Here is a 20315-nt window from a genome sequence, read left to right on the forward strand (position 1 = left end):
GACTGAAGGAGAAAACAATGCTTTATCTGCAACACTCTCTGTCGTGGTTGCAACAGATCTCTTTCTTACCTCCTACTTTAAGTAAAAATTAAATAGTCTCCCTGTATGTGCCAGTTTCATATACACGCAAGAACATACAGGAAGTTAATATATGATAAAGATGATATTTTAAAACTAGTGGGAAATGGATCAAATAGAGAAAAGTAAATCCCTTAAGGGATAAGCAAATGGTGTTTGGGAAACAGATTAGCCATTTGAGAGGGGAAATTTGCATTCATAACTCAAGTTCAGACTTTATAACAAAACAATTAAGCCTTTCAAAACATATCATGAAAACTAGAAACCACAAAGACTAATATATTTCATTATATTTAAAACGACATATGACATATATATAAAATACATAATAGGCAAAAATGGTTAATCTCAATATACAAAAAGTTATTAATACTAGGAAGAATGAACAGTCAATAGAAAAACAGTCAAAGAACACGAAAAGGAAGTCACACGCTGACACACACACACCCATACACACATACACTTCCACAAATGCCCAGTAAACAGATGAAAGCTCAATCAACATTAAACAGCACATGGTTTTTGCCCATTGGAATTAGAAATACAGTGTAATCAGGTATGGAAATATTATTGTGCATTGTGAATGGAAGAGTAACCAAAAGAGACTTTCCGGAAAGCAGTTCATGCTTTTACACAGCTATTCCACTTACAGGTTTTTACCCTAAGGATAAATTACCCATGTGCTGAAAGACATATGCACCAGAGTGTTCACCTGTTATTTATAATGTTAAAGACATATAAACCAAATGTCAATAAATGCAAGACTAGGTTAAATAAGCCATGATATATACATTCTCTTGTATGTGCAGTTATTAAAAATTATGTAGACCTATATTTGATGCCATGGAAAGATCCTTAGTTGACTGAAGAAATGCAATTATAGAACATTATGTATATGATCCTATTTACGTAAAAGTGTATTCATATCTATGCACATATACTCACATGTAGAGACAACCAGAAGATTGTTTACAAAACTGTTAACATTAGTTATTTCTGGGTTCTGGCATTGCAGGTGATTTTTACTTGTCTGCACTTTTTTGTATCATTCCAGTTTTGAAGGGATTTATTTTTTCAATGAGTATGTGTCATTTTTACTAAAACAAAGATCTTTTTTCTAGAATGATGCTAGTTTCATCAAACAAGGATATCAAAAACAAAAAGAGGCTTCTCTGCTTTAAGAACACATCATAGGAATAATCGTAAAGTAGTTTAGGTTTTTCTCCAGTTTCCTTCTTATTACATGCTCAGCTGGTCACTCTGGAATTGTCACTCTCAACTGATGAACTGCAGGGTCTCAACTGGTGGTCAATCAACTCCTATTGAAGACATTAATAGATGTTAGTGTTTCGTTGGTGATATGGTTTGACTGTGTTCCCACCCAAATCTCATCTTGAATTATAGTTCCCACAATTTCCATGTGTTGTGAGAGGAACCTGGTGGGAGGTAATTGAACCATGGAGCTGGGTCTTTCCTGTGCTGTTCTCATGACAGTGAATAAGTCTTTTGAGAGCTCATGGTTTTTGGTTTTTTGTGTTTTTTATTGTTTTTTTTTTTTTTTTTTTTGAGATGCAGTCTCGCTCTGTCACCAGGCTGGAGTGCAGTGGTGCAATCTTGGCTCAGTGCAACCTCCATCTCCAGGGTTCAAGCAATTCTCCTACCTCAGCCTCCAGAGTAGCTGGGATTACAGGCACACACCACCATGCCTGGCTAATTTTTGTATTTTTTTTTTTTTAGTAGAGACAGGGTTTCGCCATGTTGGCCAGGCTGGTCTTGAGCTCCTGACATCAGGTGATCCGCCCGCGTCGGCCTCCCAAAGTGCTAGGATTACAGCTCGTGAGCCACTGGTTTTATAAGGGAGTTTCCCTGCACAAGCTCTCTGCTTGCTGCCATCCATGTGAGACATGACTTGCTCCTTCTTGCCTTCCACCATGATTTTGAGGTCTCCCCAGCCATGTGGAACTGTGAGTCCATTAAAACTCTTTCCTGTATAAATTACCCAGTCTCAGGTATGTCTTTATTAGCAGCGTGAAAATGGACTAATACAATTGGCAACAAATGAACCAGGAAGCTTAGGCCACTCCTGGCCCTTTCAATACTTCTCCCAACTTGCTAAACTTAGTGATTCTGTGTTACTGTATTACCACTGACTAGACTCTAGGACACGCAACAGTCATGACTTCTTTAGTTAATGTCAATTTCACAGATTTACATAGCTGTGAGTACCATAATGCTAACCACAACTATTCAATGCTGAGTCTCTTATCCCTAGATATTTGTTTACAGCCTACTTCCAATTTGGTTTATAGCCTCACAAATTGGATGTGATGGAGTTTTTTTCAGTCCTACCTACTCAAAATGTTATCTGTGGACTGACGCCAGTCCATAAACAGATCACAAATCTGCAAGCGATAAACAGATATTTAAAAGTATTTAGAAACTTTTATAGCAGTTTGAAAGAGGAATTTTATCCTGTAGAACCAAAAATAAATGAATAAAAGAATTGAGGCTTTTCTATGCTTTTTGAAAATTTCACTTTTCTAGTAATTGTTTTTAATAAAAGAATCAGTCCCTTATAGAATTTTAATTTCCAATTTTTAAAAAATGGCCCTTATTTTTAAACTCATCTTTCCTCTCAGGTTAAGAGCTGGCTTATTATAACTTATGCACAGAGGCATAAATATGGTAATGTATTAAATTTCCTATCTCTGCCATCACAAATTAGCAGCAATTTCACAGTCTAAAACAACACAAACTTATTATCTCACAGTTCTGTAGGTCAAGCACCTGGATGGGCTTGGCTGGTTTCTCTGCTTAATTTCACAATACCAAAATCACGGAGTCGGTCAGCTGTGCTCTCGTCAGGAGGCTGTGAGAAGAACCTACCTCAGAATGCATTCAGATGGCTGGCAAAGTCCAGCTCCTTACACTTGTAGGACTAAGACGCCCACATCCTTGCTTGCTGTCAGCTAACAGCCACACTCAGCCAAAGGTCTCTCTCCAGTCCTTGCACACAAACCCTACATCTCAGAGGCAGCAATGGGGCAGTGAATCATTGCCTCCAGCTGTAGATTATTCTCTGCTTTTAAGGGCTCATGTGATTAGATTGGGCCTGCAGGGAAATCCAGAATAAGCTCCCCTATTTGAAGGTCCACACCTGAATGACATCTGCAAATTTCCTTTACCATGGAAAGTAATGTATACACGTTTCAGGGATTAGAGCATTAATTAATATCTGTGGAGGTCCAAAAGTCCTCATGTATTTGCTTCTTTGCCTGGGGAACTTGAAAGCTAAAGCCAAAAGAATGAAGGCTACAATGACAGAATGAGACAGAAGTGATGGGGAGGGCAAATCAAACTCCTACAGGCAGCTGCCTGACTAGGCCCTGGGAAGGTCAGTGCTGTCGGTCTCATTTGTCCTCACAGTGGGACTAACTGCTTACTGAGTCAGAGCTTCCTGCTGACTGCACAACCAATGAGAACGCCTGGTGAAGACAGGCAGGTTGGGATGGCATGCATGGGAAGGCTACCTCCCACTAACCATGGAAGGGAGGCAAGACACAGGACAAGGATGTACACACAAGACTGAAAGAAATGAAAAACAGAAGCTGGTACTTGTGAAGAAAAAGATGAAGAAACAAAAAGCTGCCTATGGTCTTAATCCACAGGAGGCAAAGTCATGAATAACTAAGGTCCTTAAATTTCTTCCGAATAGAAGAGGAAGGTTGGAGCTCCTAGGAAAGGAGAACAAAGACTGCCACAGCCTCAATCCAAAAAGCACTCCAACAGTGGGTCCAATCCTGGCGTTCAAGAACGCTGGTTATTATCGCTTCTCTTCTACGTCATCACAGATCTCCCTCCTTCATTTCCCAATGTTCTCCGCTTCAGGCTGTCACTTTGAAGACCAACTTTGAAATCAACAAGATCTTATCCCTTGACTTTCACCTTCTGATTTTAAATCAAACTTTAAATTTAAACAAAAATGTATTTACTAACCTTTTTTTTTTTTAAGACCATAGTCTTGGTCTGTTTCCCAGTCTGCGGTGCAGTGGCACGATCTTGGCTTACTGCAACCTCCACCTGCTGGGTTCAAGCAATTCTCCTGCCTCAGCCTCCAGAGTAGCTGGGATTACAGGCGCCCGCCACCACGCCTGGGGTTTTGTATTTTTAGTAGAGATGGATTTTCACCATGTTGGCCAGGTTGGTCTTGAACTCCTGACCTCAGGTGATCCACCTGCCTCGGCCTCCCAAAGTGCTGGGTTTACAGGCGTGAGCCACTGCGCCCAGCTTACTTTTTTCCTCATTTTATACTGCAAACCTCTAAATCTTTTACCACTACTTGTTAAATGATAGAAATCTAAAAATTGATTTTACCACAGGACTTTCCTCAACCCTTTACATCGACAGGACAAAAGAGCATGACTAACTACAGAACTCTACCCTTGACCCACCATCCAACATTTACATCCATCATTTTGCAAATTTTTTTTTTTTTTTTTTTTGAGACAGAGTCTCGCTCTGTCGCTCAGGCTGGTGTACAGTGGCGCAATCTCAGTTCACTGCAACCTCCACCTCCCGGATTCATGCGATTCTCCTGCCTCAGCGTCCCGAGTAGCTGGGACTACAGGCGCCCGCCACCACGCCCAGCTAATTTTTTGTATTTTTAGTAGAGATGGGGTTTCACCATGTTAACCAGGATGGTCTCGATCTCCTGACCTCATGATCCGCCCACCTCGGCCTCCCAAAGTGCTGGGATTACAGGCATGAGCCACTGCGCCCGGCCTTGCAACTTCTTTAAATAGAATTCTTTGCCAGATAGAAACAACTCACCAAAATATTAAAAGCTTCATTGCCCTGCTGGAGTTTTGAGAGTTGGGTTTTTTTTTGGTTTTGTTTTTGCCTGCTTATTTTCCCCCTTCATGTGCATCTGCCACCAAGTGCCAGAATCAAGCCGGCTTAGTCTAGGCTTTGTAACTGCAAGGTTAATAGTCAAAACTGGTTGTACTCAGTACAAACCACAGTAGTCTAGGATCTACTCAACTATACCTTAGATGAAGGTATAGGTAGCGGGTATATGAAGCGGGTAGGGCCCACAAGGAAGCAAGTTATCAGCCCTGCATAAATACTCAAGGTTGTATGTGTTTTAGGAAACGGAGGTGTGAGGGTGTATAAGCAGCTACCAGCTGGTTGCTTCACGTCTCCATTCTCCACATTCTCCATAATCATTCTTGCCAAGACTATAGTTTCAATTCCACTGGTTACTTTTTAGTCCTTACCATACTTAACTTCTGAGCTGCACTAGACACCAATGATCACTTTGTCCTTGAAATATTTTCTCCTTGCCTTACCTAATACTTTGTTGCAGTTTTCCCCTTCAGCCACTTAAGAAACACTGGAAGCCAATGCACTCCTTTTTGCATTCCAAGCATCAGAAGCCTTCCAAACTAGCAGATTCCAAGTACCACCTCTGACCTAGCAGCTTCTAAACAGAGTTAACTCAACATCCACTGTTTGTTCTTTCAGTCTTCAAACACGAATTGTGATGCTTTTGAAAAAGGTTAATAAATTCTTTGGTGCTTCTCCCTTCAAAAAGTGGAGCTTAATTTCCCTCCCCTTGTGGGCTGGATTTAGAGACTGATTTCTAATAAATAGCAGAAGTGACAATGAGACTAGAACACAAAAGCACTGTGGCTTGGGGGGCAGGGGGCAAAGATCCAGCTGCCATGTCACAAGGACACAAGCGGCCCTGTGGATAGGTCCACATGAGAAACTGAGGCCTCTGGCCAAAAGCCATACAAGTTAGCCACCTTGGAAGTAGGTCGTCCAGGCTCAGTGACACCTTTGAATAACTGTAGCACCAGAACCAATCCCAGCCACACTGATCCCAAACCCACAGATATGAGATATAAATGAGACAGGAAATGTTTGAAACTCACTGTTTGTGGTGATGTTATGCAAGAATAGGTAACTAAAACACTAGTATTACCAATAATCTGTATTGTGTCCTCTCTAACAAGCATTGTTTTTAACTCCTCAGTAGACCTCAAATAATACAAATAATGCCAATCTTAGTTAATCACTGACTGGTAATCTTTGGAATGAATCTTTAAAAAGTAAAAACTAAATGACTGGACTTTTAATTATAACTTTATCATATTTTATTTTTTTTAAGATGGAGTTTCGCTCTCTGTTGCCCAGGCTGGAGTGCAGTGGTGTGATCTTGGCGCACTTCAACCTCAGTCTGCCTCCCAGGTTCAAGCGATTCTCCTGTCTCAGCCTCACGAGCAGCTGGGATTACAGGCGCCCGCCACCGTGTCTGGCTAATTTTTGTATTTTTAGTAGAGACAGGGTTACACCATGTTGGCCAGGCTGGTCTCAAACTCCTGACGTCAGGTGATCCACCCGCCTTGGCCTCCCAAAGTGCCGGGATTACGGGCATGAGCCACCGCACCCGGCTATAATTTTAAATGGTTTATGGCTCTGATACTCTGGGTCATATATATGTAAACTACCCAATATATATTTGGCTAAAAATACATATTTTATGTTTTCTAAATATAAATTCTCTCACATATTTTTGTTCTCTTCCCTTACTAAACTTCACTGATAAGAAAAGAGCTAAGGAATCTGAGGGACACGAGCATCAAAACTTATTCTAAAGCAGAAAGACTACTTGATGCCAGCCTAGGCAATGTGGCAGGACCCCATCTCTATAAAAAATAAATTAGCTGGGCATGGTGGCATGCACATATAGTCACAGCTACAAAAGGAGGCTGAGGCAGGAGGATCACTTGAACCCAGGAGATTGAAGCTGCAGTGAGTCATGATTGTGCCACTGTGCTCCAGCCTGGTTGACGGACTGAGGTCCTGTCTCAAAAAAACAAAAAACAAAAGCCCTCACATAGCTAGTAAATAGTGGATCCAGATTCAAAGCAGTCTACTTTCAAAGTCTGTGCTCATAATCACTACGTTATGCTGCCTCTCATAGTACATACATCTGATCACACTTTAAGAACATCACAGCCAGGCGCGGTGGCTCACGCCTGTAATCGCAGCACTTTGGGAGGCCGAGGCGGGCGGATCACAAGGTCAGGAGATTGAGACCACGGTGAAGCACCGTCTCTACCAAAAATACAAAAAATTAGCCGGGCGCGGTTGCGGGCGTCTGTAGTCCCAGCTACTCGGGAGGCTGAGGCAGGAGAATGGCGGGAACCCGGGAGGAGGAGCTTGCAGTGAGCCGAGATCACGCCACTGCACTCCAGCCTGGGCGACAGAGCGAGACTCCGTCTCAAAAAAAAATAAAAAAGAACATCACAATAGGTAGAAGAAGTTCTCAAATCCATCAGTATGGTTAAAAAGTCTACTGCTTGGTCAATATTTCCTTCCATGGCATTAGTTAACTACCAAGTTTTATGCAGTGAGCAAAAGGTCAATATGTATACACACACACATATACATATATGGACAGAAAGAACAATGTGACTACAATGTCTAAAAATATCCACCTGTTACCATATAAAACATCATACACACTTTGGGAGGCCAAAGCGGGTGGATCCCGGGGTCAGGAGATCAAGACCATCCTGGCTAACACAATGAAACCCCGTCTCCACTAAAAACACAAAAAATCAGCTGGGCGTGGTGGCAGGCGCCTGTAGTCCCAGCTACTCAGGAGGCTGAGGCAAGAGAATGATGTGAACCCAGGAGGCGGGGCTTGCAGTGAGCTGAAATCGCGCCAAGGCACTCCAGCCTGGGCAAAAGAATGAGACTCCGTCTCAAAAAACAAACACAAAAACATCACACAAATTTAGACATGCCCAAGACCAAAATACAAACTCAGCTTCTCTCTTCCCCAGTAAAATAGTTAAGAAAAGGCTTTGAAGTTAGGCATCTTGGATTCAATTCTCCCCCGTTTCCTTTAGAGGATATACTAGATGGCATATACATAAATAGCAGACTTCCAGTGAACTATCTATCTATAAGTAGCTCTATAATATGTATGGCTGGCTGGGTGCAGTGGTTCATACATGTAATCTCAACATTTTGGGAGGCAAAGGCAGGAGGATTACTTGAGCCCCGGAGTAAGAGACCAGCCTAAGCAACATAGTGATATCCTGTCTCTACCCCAAAAAAACAAAAAACAAACAACAACAACAACAAAAACATGGCACGTGCCTGTAGTCCCTGCTACTTAGGAGGCTCAGGTGAGAGGATCACTTGAGCCTAGGAGGCAGAGGTTGCAGTGAGCATGATCATATCACTGCACTCCAGCTTGGGCGACAGAGTGAGACCCTGAGTCAAAACAAAACAAAACAAAACAAAACAAAACAAAAACCCACCATCATGGCAAGTATATGATTTACAAATTGGTGCTTAGACCTGTATACTGCAATAATGAACACATCAACTTCTACTGTGTTAACTTCAAAACAAGCAAACAAAAGTCATTAATCCAAATCATATTGGGAGATTTTTATTAACTTAAATTGACATTCTTAATTTTGTCTACAAGTCCTTGCTAATATGCCTTTATTTGCAACAAACCTACAGGTGTTTCATAATATGACAGAATCATGAAGACTTGCAGTTCATCAGTGTTTCCTAATGATTCAATGTTCAAATAATTACAAAGTTACTTCATCAAAATACTTAGAAGAATATTCTGAGGAGTGTTTGAAAGCTCTGTTTATAAATAGTGACTGATACATTTATGTATTTGGTGCTGAGGATAAACACTTTTTACATAAAACAGTTTTAATATACTGCTCTACTAATGAGGCTAGTTATTAAATATACTGTATTTTAACACTAAAGAATAAAGCTTTATCTTCACATTTATCTTATTTATAGGATTCTTATCAATGAAGAACTTTGTATCCAACAATAATAAATGCAAATTGCAAGTTATGTTTTGTAGGAGAAGCAAAAAAGACTGGCTGCAACAAAAGAAGATAACTGCATTATACATGCTTCGTACAAACAGTCCATTCTGAATGGTACAATTGAATGCAGACCAAATCCTTTTAAATGTTTGTGTGCCTAGATGGCAATTACAGTCTCCACACACTAAAAAGAAAAAGAACAATAACACAGAACACAGTATTCTTAATGATTATAGCGCATTTAACACCTTCAGTCATCCACTGGGTTTTCAGATCATATTGGCAACTGAAATTTCACATCCACATGCGCTTGCTTCGCTAAGGTCACTATTTCAGAGAGCTTTACAACCTAAAAGAAAAGAATGAAGAAGTTTCACGAAAAGGTTAATTCAGAACTACAGGGCAGTGCAAAATTAATGTACACTCAATCTTTTCCATTTAAAACATCTGGGTTATTCTGACATCACTATAAATCACATTACATTCTTATAAGCAAATGACACTCTCAAAGGATAATCAAGTCTGACACTCTTCATAGCCTAAACTTCAATTAAATACTTTCTGATTAAGATGTTACACCACCTGATAGGATTATACATATGTATTCTATCAGACTATATATGTGTGTATAAAATGTGTGTGTGTGTATATATATCGTATTCTAAATTTTATCTTAAAGACAGAAACAGTGAGTGTCTCTGTTGGATACTCCACAACTCAAAGCACATCGAAATAAAAATTTGTTTTGCTCTGTCTAAAAAAAGAAAAAAGGAAAAAAAAAATGTTTGTTTTGAAATACGTATACAATCTTAACTTAAAATATTGGGACATAAGTTTGGGTCTACTAGTTAGTACTTTACTTTTTGTCAGTAAGTTGATAATTGCTACCCTGAGTTCCAATTCCCTCTACAATCTGTCTAAAAATATCCACCTGTTACCACACAAATCATACAAATTTAGACAGGTCTAAGACTAAAAAGCAAACTCAGCTTCTCTCTTCCCCAGTAAAATAGTTAAGAAAAGGCTTTGAAGTTAGATATCTCGGATTCAAATCCCCCCTCTGATGCTTATGACATATAACCTTGAATAAGTTAACTTATCTAGCCTGTTTTTCCATCTGTAAAAATGGAAATTTTATCACCAAACTCAAATGAGATAATCCTTGAAGAAAATAGCTTAACATTGCATGCATAAATACTCAATAAACGGTAGTAACTGCTAATATCATCATCATCTCATCCAATATTATTGTTATGACTTCTATAATCTCCCAGTCAATAAAAACACTGCAGTCACAACTTAAATCAACTGTTCCACTTTTACCTCTCACGATCTATTTGATCAAGGTCCAGCTGGTTCTTCTCCTTCTTTTCCATGTCCTCCAAGCTTTTCTTAATTCAAGCTTTCATTCCAAAAAAGTGCACTTTCAGAGGCAAGTTATAACCTATTTATTACCTTTACCTTTTCTCATATCTAAATATTGCACTAGATGGACTTGTACTATCTCTCCTTTCTTCCCTTCAACATATCCCACATCTCAAAGTCAAAACAGGCTTTCTGAAATATTTTCTCCTACTATTCCCTTGATTAAAATCTTTAATTGTAACTCAGATTTAAGTTTAAATTCTTCTGTCTCTAAACTAGAGTTAAATTTCATTTACTAGTAAGTACTTTCCCAAAGAAGGACATAAGACTTTTATTACTTTTGTGAAATGACATCACATTAACTCAGCAAATTCAAGAGTCTGGCTAAGTGTGGGGGCTCATGCTTGTAATCCCAGCACTTTGAAAGGCCGAGGTGGGTGGATGATATGAGGTCAGGAGTTCGAGACCAGCCTGGTCAACATGGCAAAACTCTCTCTCTATTAAAAATACAAGGCCAGGTGCGGTAGCGCATACCTGTAATCCCAGCACTTGGGGAGGCCAAGGCAGGTGGATCACAAAGTCAGGAGTTCGAGACCAGCCTGACCAACATGGTGAAACCCGGTCTCTACTAAAAATACAAAATTAGCCAGGTATAGTGGTACATCCTGTAATCCCAGCTACTTGGGAGGCTGAGGCAGGAGAATGGCTTGAACCTGGGAGATGGAGGTTGCAGTGAACCGAGATCGCACCACTGCACTCCAGCCTGGGCAACAAGACCGAAACTCCGTCTCAAAAAAAGAAAAAAAAAATTAGCTGGGAATGGTGGCACACACCTGTAGTCCCAGCTACTCAGGAGGCTGAGACATAAGAACCACTTGAACCCAGGAGGCAAAGGTTACAGTGAACTGAGATCATGCCACTATACTCCAGCCTAGGAAATAGAGCAAGACTCTGTCTCAAAAAAAAAAATTCAAGAGTCTACTATTGATTAAGCTATAGAGCCCAAAGACTGTTTGAGTGTTCAATGAAATGTCTATAAACATAATGGAAGGGAAGACAATAAAAAACTCTCATCTTGGCTGGGCGCGGTGGCTCACACCTGTAATCCCAGCACTTCAGGAGGCCAAGGCGGGCGGATCACGAAGTCAGGAGATCGAGACCATCCTGGCTAACACGGTGAAACCCTGTCTCTACTAAAAATACAAAAAATTAACCGGGCATGGTGGCGGGTGCCTGTAGTCCCAGCTACTCGGGAGGCTGAGGCAGAAGAATGGCGTGAACCCAGGAGGCAGAGCTTGCAGTGAGCCGAGATTATGCCACTATACTCCAGCCTGGGAGACAGAGCAAGACTCCATCACACACACACAAAAAAGATAGGGAAAAAAAATTCTCATCTCTCTGTATCTACTATGAAGTGTTCTCTGATACACATTATTGTTAAGTAAAAGAAACAAAGTATACATTACCATTAAAGTGGGGAAAGGGAGACACACACACAAAGTCCCCCCTTATCCACAATTTCATTTTCTACAGTTTCAGTTACCTGCAGTCAACTATGGTCCAAAAATTTTAAATGAGAAATTCCACAAATATAAAGTCATTAAGTTTTTAAACTGTGTGTTGCTCTGAGAAGTGTGATGAAATCTTGCACCATCCTGCTCCAAGCGGAATGTGAACCATCTCTTTGCCCAGCGTATCTACGCTGTATAAACTACTCTTCCATTAGTCATCAACATTATCTGCTCTCGACATCCAGCTATCAACATCATGGCTCAATGATCCAGGATGAACCAAAGCAGATGATTCTCCTTCTGCTACACCATTAGGTCAGTAGTAACCTAACACTATGTCACAATGCCTTCATCATTCACCTCACTTCATCTCACCAAGTAAGCATTTTATTATCTCATTATCACCACAAAGGTGAGTATAGAACAGTAAGATATTCTGAGAGACCACAATCACATTTGTCACAGTATATTGTTATAATTGTTCTACTTTATTATTGTTAATCTGTTACTGTGTCTAATACATAAACTTTATCAAAGGTATGTATGTATAGGAAGAAGCATAGTATAAAACAGGGTTTGGTACTGTGATTCAGGGCCTCCTGGGGGTCTTGCAACACATTCCCTGCAGATAAGGGGGGACTACTGTACACATACATAGAGTTATATACATATAATTAGCTTACGTTTTTAAAAAGTGGAAAGATAAACCAAAACTTTCTTATAAAAAAAAAAAAAAAAGACAGGTAAAAAGGTTACCTGTTGGGGAAGAAGGAAAGAGGGAAACATATAAAAGCTAGATTCCCTGATAATACCTTGTTCTATACTTTCGACTTTGGAATCACGTAAATATAAAATATAAAACAAAAGGGTTTTTTTTTTTTTTAAAGCAATCCCTTTAAAAACAATGAAACTATATCAAACCAAGGCAAAACACACAGAGAATTATTTCACATGAATTTCAAAATCCAGTAAGTTGTGGGACATACCCAAAAGGACAGAAAGAAATGCAGATATAATTGCTTTCAGTAATCAGACTGTTGGTATTCTTATTATAAAACTGTCATATCTGTACTAAGGGACAAACTAAATGAATAATTATGATAGTATGGCATGAAAGAAGGCACAAACAGATGTCAGATAAGAAAAAAATCTAGCCGGGCGCGGTGGCTCAAGCCTGTAATCCCAGCACTTTGGGAGGCCGAGACAGGCTGATCACGAGGTCAGGAGATCGAGACCATCCTGGCTAATATGGTGAAACCCCATCTCTACTAAAAAATACAAAAAACTAGCCAAGCGAGGTGGCGGGCGCCTGTAGTCCCAGCTACTCGGGAGGCTGAGGCAGGAGAATGGCATAAACCCGTAAGGCGGAGCTTGCAGTGAGCTGAGATCCGGCCACTGCACTTCAGCCTGGGTGACAGAGCGAGACTCCGTCTCAAAAAAAAAAAAAGATAAAAATCTATACTCCTGGACTTGCATTGAAAATACCAGTATGAACTCAAATATCATCTCTTTTAAAAATACATGTTTTCTCAGACTTGCCACTTAAAAAGCTCAGAAACAATAATCAACCCAGTATCTATGAATACTCTTAAGGCCCAAATTGTGGTCTCTAAATACCATTTGGCCCATTCAAGTTCTGACTCAAGAAATGTAAAGATGAGCCTGAAACATTTTATCATACCAGAGAGAGGGCGTGTCAGAAGGATGCAGTTCAGCAATTAACCTGAAGAGAGGTTCCCAAAGGCCAAAGGCTGGAGAATTTCAATCAATCACAACTTATATGAACTGAACTACATCAAATGTCTAAGTCAAAAGTTCAAAACAGTATGCCAGTGGAACACACACGTGCATGTATGTGTATGCACACACACACACCTGAAAACAAAAAGTAAACAAGATACAAACAAAACAAAACAAAAAAAAGCCTAGGTCACCTTTATTGGACATAATAGAACTAACATTATTTTGAAAATTGGTCAATAAAGGCAAACAATCAGGTAATTATCCTACTTTTTCTATGCAAAATAAGTGAAGAATGACAGAATTACAATAGCACCGCTTTGCTACACAAACAAAATGCTGGATCTAAGCTATGATGTCAATGGCTAATAATACCACAAAAAGAAAAGTTCTAACATTGTATATGTTTTGATGAAATTAAACAATACCTACTATGAAATATTCTTGTTCCCTGCTCCCCAAAATCAAATATGAATACGGTCAAGCCTATAGACTGAACTCCCGGTTTACAGGAAATACAGATGGCAGAGAACATAGAGAGGGCAGAGATCATAGTAAATGAATGACACCCTAAAGCTGCAACCATTAAAATCCAGACTATGAGAAACTTAACAGGACCATCAACCTGGATTTTTCAACAAATAAACCACAGAAAATGCTTTTCTTTTTAAAAGGGGAAACCAACAGATTAAGAAACTTAGTGACATATTAACCAACTGCAATGCAGAGACTTATTCTGATCCTAACAAAGAACTTAAACAAAAGATATGAGAGACTCAGAAATTTCAAAGACTATATTATTTTTTATAAAACATAACCATAATACCATTACCCCACCTAAAACAAATACACCATTATCAATACCTATATCTTTTATAGATGCATGATGAAATATAAGAAATGATACAATGTCTGGGATTTACTTGAAAATAATCACAGTTGAAGTAAGAATATAGACAAAACAAGAAACAAGATTGGGCAGGAGCTGACCATTGTTTAAGATGATCACAGGTATAAGACGTTCTGACAAAGATTCTCTACTTGACCAAACTCTTTTCGTTTTTTCAGTATATATTTATTGAATATAGATAGATAGATACACACATACATATATATGTGTGTGCGTGTGTGTGTGTGTGTGAGAAGACAGGGTCTCCCTATGTTGCCCAGGCTAGTCTCAAACTCCTGGACTTAAGCAATCCTCCTGTCTCAGCCTCCCAAAAGCTACTCTGAACTCTCTTCCCAACTTGGTCCTAACTTTTGGACTTCTGTATTTGTCCCTGCATAGTCCAATTTTAGCAAGAATCTTGCTTAAGTCAGTTTAGCCAAGGTCCTCCCTTACCCATAATGCATCCTTTTAGTAACTTTTCATCCACTGCCCCCACCCTCTTCCTTGGTTATAAATTCCCACTTTTCCTTGTTGTATTTGGAGTTGGGCCCAATCTTTCTTACCTACTGCAAAACTCCACTGCAGTAGTCTCTATTCTTATTGCAACAGTTCCTCTGAATAAAGTCTGCCTTAACATCTTTCAGCAAGAGTCATAAATAATCGTTTTCTTTAACCATTCATAACACACATAATATTTAGCTGAAGCACAAATTATTAGCTGCAAGAATAATTAGCTTCGTTTTAGAATCTGTGTTTATAAATTATCCTTAGATTAACATGGCCCATTTACCATTCTAGCAGCTTCATCCAAGTCATCACAAGCAAGTATTTTAAGTCCACTTCCTGCTATCAGTGCCTTAGCATCATCGACTCGTGTACCTATAAATGATTTATGCAAATATAAATGTTTTAAATATACACACAAAAGCATTTTAAAATGTTTGCCAAAACATGGTACAAGAATGAAACCTCAACAGAGGAGACTTCCATTGTTTAGCATAAATGCTTCTAAACCAAAGAAAATACTGTAAAAACCCAGGTTATCTTATAAAATATTTTGCCTTACAATAATTCTGACTTGCTTAGTAATTCGGGCAAGTCAGACTTCAAGACAAATCACAACAAATAAAATGTGTATCAAATTATACCAAGCAAAAGTATAAACATTTTTGCCCCAATGTTAACATTTTTTTAAAACTATAGTTTTAAATTTCATATCGTATAACGATTTCAAAGACACAGCTATTCAAAAACTAGGTTTTAATGAACCGAGCTCCATGGAAATGTGAACTTTTAAAGAATTAGGAACAATTGCAAGATACCTTTTACACTCACCTTGTAACCGTACCACAACAGGTATTTTAATTTCCAAATCTTTTAGTGCCGTGACTATACCCTGTGCAATAACATCACAGCGCATGATTCCTCCAAATATGTTGACCAGAATAGCCAGTACCTATGAATAAAGTGTTCTGATAGATTAAAATTTAAAAGAAATTTAAATTCTTTCCCCCCCAAAATACTAGTATATGTGCTTCATGATAAACATTAATTTGATAGAAAGATTTTCAGACCAAACCGCCATACCCTCTTCTAGCTTTCTTTATTGAAGTCTGTGTAGTCCACTGCCCACCAGAACTTATTTCCACCTCCTTGGATAATTTCAATATCTAGTTCACATTTCCTTCTCTACTATATCCCATATGAACAAGACCATCTAATTCCATTTACTTTCTCCTGTTAAACTTGGCCATTCACCAACATGACTACCCCCAGATCATATTATAAGATAGTCTCACGTGCAAGATCTCCAATTTAGTATTCATCACCTATCATTTCCTCATCTATTCCTGTAGGAATGGGGTGTGTTGCATGGCAAGAGTAACACCATCTTGAAGCAAAACTGCCATAATGACCAATATTTGACTCCTGCAGAGCAAGGCCTTCTGCAGCAAGGTCAAGAAACACTGCCTGTAACATAGATAACCCTTAGAAAGAAAAAATGCCTGTCGCATAAATGACTCCTCATAAAGATGTTTACCCAACTTCCCCAATGGTCACAAGTTTGACAAGAGGGTCTCAGACGTGACCAGCTGTACACATGTTACCAAGGAAAAAAACTCACTATATAAAGGATACTTTCTGGAGGGTGAGTGTGGAGATCCACCATCTTGCAGCCACCCATCCCATAGTTTCTGTTTCTAAGTCTCCATATAAACTTAGTTTCTTTCTGAGAACTGGATTTGCCAGCCTCTTTCTTTGGCCTCTCAGATCCCTTGGCCTCTGGGGGTACACGTGCATAGACTTGCTCACTGCAAAACAATCCCCATCAATGTAATCAACTTTTCACACAAGCAAGGCCCTAACAATCACCCAACTTCTCCTGTATGGCCCTCTCTTGGCTACACTTCACATCCAAATCTCAGGACCTGCTTGGGTCAGCATTCTTTCAACATCACAATGATAGTTCTGAATCAGTGTTCTCCTATCATTTCCAAATAATCTCATCTTTTAAAAAAGAGGTTTAGGTTCACTCAGCTACACCAGGGTTTCTCAAACAGTGAGATTAAAACGGGTTGTAGATACACCAAAATATTGTTTCCCTCAATTCTTGGGGCAGCTAGAAACGTTCTGGGGCAGCAGGAGCTTCAGGGTCAGTGGACTCTGACTACAAGCAATCTTCTCCATCTACCTCCAAGGCCTCATTGAGGTATCTTCTGTGAATGCCATGACATGAAAAGGGTTGAGCTATACACTATACATTCTTTACCTTATCACTATTATTAGCAGACCTTCAAGAAATGAAGCTCTGGAATTCATATAGACTAGAACTCACAGTAGCCTTTGGCATCTCCCATCTCTCTCCCTCTCACCTCATTCTGGATAGTTTCCATATTCACCACCAGGCACCATCTAGCACTCCAGCCTTAAAGTTCTTGGATCTTTACCAAGCCACTTTCACCTGTAGTCAATTTAAACGAATTACTACCATAGATAAATCCTGGACTAGGCCAGAATGAGTATCTCTAGAATATTAAATGTATAAATCTCATTCTCTGCTCAACCTCCTTCCCCTTTCACTTTAATGCCTTTTACCTCTAGCGCTATCAAACATTATCTTTTCCTCTTAAAAGCCTCTAGTTCCTCAATCAATCTCTAATCTTCAACTCTATCAGCTCTCAATGGATGTGACTTTCTTCACTATAGAAACTGGAACATATGGCTGAGCAATTCAATGTCACTGCCACCTACATGCTCAATTCTGTCCTACCTATTCCTCTGCCATCCTACTTCAAACTATGCCTCTTTGGATGATTCCAGCCATAGTTCACTCAAGGAAAAGTAAAAAAGTAAAAACTGAAAACACAACTGGAACACTAGCATAACCTGAAGAGCAATAAAATAATGATTCATCAGCAAACCTCAACTTAGTAGTCTGCCTCATATCTCTAACTCTCGTCATAAGCCTCCTATCCCATGCAAGCGCTCTAACTTTTAGCATACAACCTTCCTTTCTCTAGTAGCACCTCAGAAAAGGAGTAACCACCTTTCCAAAGCTAACTTGGCCAGATAATTATCTCCATCTATTCATTATATTGTATTTCCTCCAGGTCTTCACCCCTCTAGCTACATTCTCTCTCTTTATTTTCAAATCTCTTCTCTTCCTCCAACTAGAAACACCTCATCTTCTTGATCTTCTAAACAAGCAAGAAAACATACGCCACAAAATTCTCCTCAGTCCTACTGCCTTTGATAGCACTACATCCCTTCCACACCTTTGTAGAAAAAAAAAAGTCCTGGAAGAGTAATCTCTCCTGGATGTCTCTATTCCCTCAATTCCTCGTCAAATCACTCCATTACAATCTGGCCTATGCCCCCATGTCTTCTACTATTCTTACTAAGGTTCATACTCACCTCTTTCAGTTCTTACTCTATCTGAATAGTCCTACAGCATTTGACATTATTTCCCAATGCCTTACTTCTCAAAACTCTTCACCTTGGTCCTTCGATGTAACCACTCTCTCCCAATTAGCTCCTACCTCTGTCATTTGTTCTCTGTTTTTCATTTGGGTTTTCCTTCTCTATTCAACCCTTCAACAAGAATGAAGGGGCCAGGTTCCATTCTTGGTTCCTCATCTCACTTGCATGGATCACCTCACCAACTCCTAAGACTTTATTCTCCACTATAGGAAGTACAACCCACAATCTTTTCAACCCACTGTCTAGTAGATATAGTCACCACAATCCAAACTTGACATTCAGAAATACCTATTCTTCGACTTTGCCTCTGACAGCATGAAAGGCATCACCACCCAGTGATTCTCCCCAGACCAAAGTCCTAATGTTAACTTAACCAACCCTTCTACGGGGTTCCCAGAAAAGAAGGAAAAAAAAAGAATTTAATGACCCTATCTCCCCTATCTCAGAAATGCCTCTAAATTAGGTTTCTTTGTTTCTTTTCTTCATTCTTACTGATATTGCCTTTATCAGAGATCTCTTCCATGACAAGAGAATTCATAATGAATGAATTCTCTTTGAAATTGATCTCTCCTGTCAGTCAGTGTTTCCCTACTCTTCATTTCACTCCCTACTAATCTTCTTTTAAAAATTTCTTTAAAATAAAAAACAAAAAGGCAGGGGATAGATATATGCATTTGTGTATGTGCTGGGGTAGGGAGTTAAAATCCAAACTCCTTAACTATAAATAATAGGGATCTTCAAAAATGTGGTCACAATTTGCCAACATTATCTCTTATCATTTATCTCAATAATGCCTTATTCTTACACATAAGCATCTTATCACCCCATGAACATAATGGCCCTCTCTGGATTCCGTGTCTTTGTATATTTTCTTCCTCTTACCCTCATTTAATTTTCAAGACGGCTCAAGGTATCATCCATTCAGTGAAGGCCACCCTAATTCTCCCAGTTTTTGCCTGTCTTCTGTTCTCCTGTGGAAGAACAGCACTACTTTTTGTCGATCACCCCAGTAAAACTATAAATAACTTAAGAGAAGGGCTCATGTATTCCCAAGTCCAAGCATAGTGACCATCACAAAACATATAGTCACTTCAATGCTATCCACATTGACACCCTGGGTCCCCGTTCTGTTTCCAACTCTGATGCCCATCACATCAGTCCCCTACAACTCTTCATATACTTTTCTCCATTCTTGCACCTGGGCCCTAAAAGCCATGCTTAGAAAAATAAACAACTAGAATTCTAATTCTAGTTGTAAGTACTCAATTCTAGTAGTAAGTACTCAACAGTTACATAATTAGATTGTCTTAAATACTCTGCTTCTCCGGTTTAAGTCAAAAGACGCTATAGTTCCAATAAAATGTTTACTTGTTTTAGTAATTACTAAACAAGGGAAATAATGCACATTTTACATCTCATTTTAGTTTAATCCTCTTTGCAAAATTAATAAATATGGAAAATAAGGCTGTAGGCTCAAAGGGAAAGGCAGTGAAGTAAATTTATATTTTAAACAATTCTACAGTCTAACACCACAAATAAAAATATACATTATCAGCATCATCATCAATAATAAATATTGATTAATGACCTACATATGTACTAGGCATTATACCAGACACTAGGAGAAGCAAGAATTAGTAAGATATGATCCCTATCAATAAAGAATTCTCGGTCTAAATCCAGTAAGAATAGTTCCACAGAGATTATTATCTTTTTGTAAGCCTTACACTGGCCACACAATAGATACACTCCTTAACAAATATCTAGTGATTAATAATATATATGTCTTTTGAATTATGATACTTCACATCCCTTGTACTTTGATAATCATTAATAAACACATAATTCTAAATTATGGCACATCTATAA

The 20315-nt window shown here is 39.1% G+C and overlaps 1 protein-coding gene across 1 annotated transcript in view; it reads right to left on the minus strand.

Annotated features, from left to right (window-relative positions):
* Positions 1-8529: 8529 nt before the first annotated feature.
* SUCLA2 (succinate-CoA ligase ADP-forming subunit beta) overlaps positions 8530-20315 on the minus strand; it is a 64177-nt gene continuing 52391 nt past the window's right edge. Inside the window, exons 9-11 of the mRNA XM_007960374.3 lie at positions 15801-15921; positions 15256-15344; positions 8530-9309 (exon numbers count right to left, since the gene is read on the minus strand). Of these exons, the coding sequence (XP_007958565.3) occupies positions 9235-9309; positions 15256-15344; positions 15801-15921 (285 nt within the window). The 3' untranslated portion in view covers positions 8530-9234. The remainder of the gene's footprint in view (positions 9310-15255; positions 15345-15800; positions 15922-20315) is intronic.

Source organism: Chlorocebus sabaeus, chromosome 3 (genome assembly GCF_047675955.1).
Source record: "Chlorocebus sabaeus isolate Y175 chromosome 3, mChlSab1.0.hap1, whole genome shotgun sequence".
In the NCBI taxonomy this organism is placed as follows: domain Eukaryota; kingdom Metazoa; phylum Chordata; class Mammalia; order Primates; family Cercopithecidae; genus Chlorocebus; species Chlorocebus sabaeus.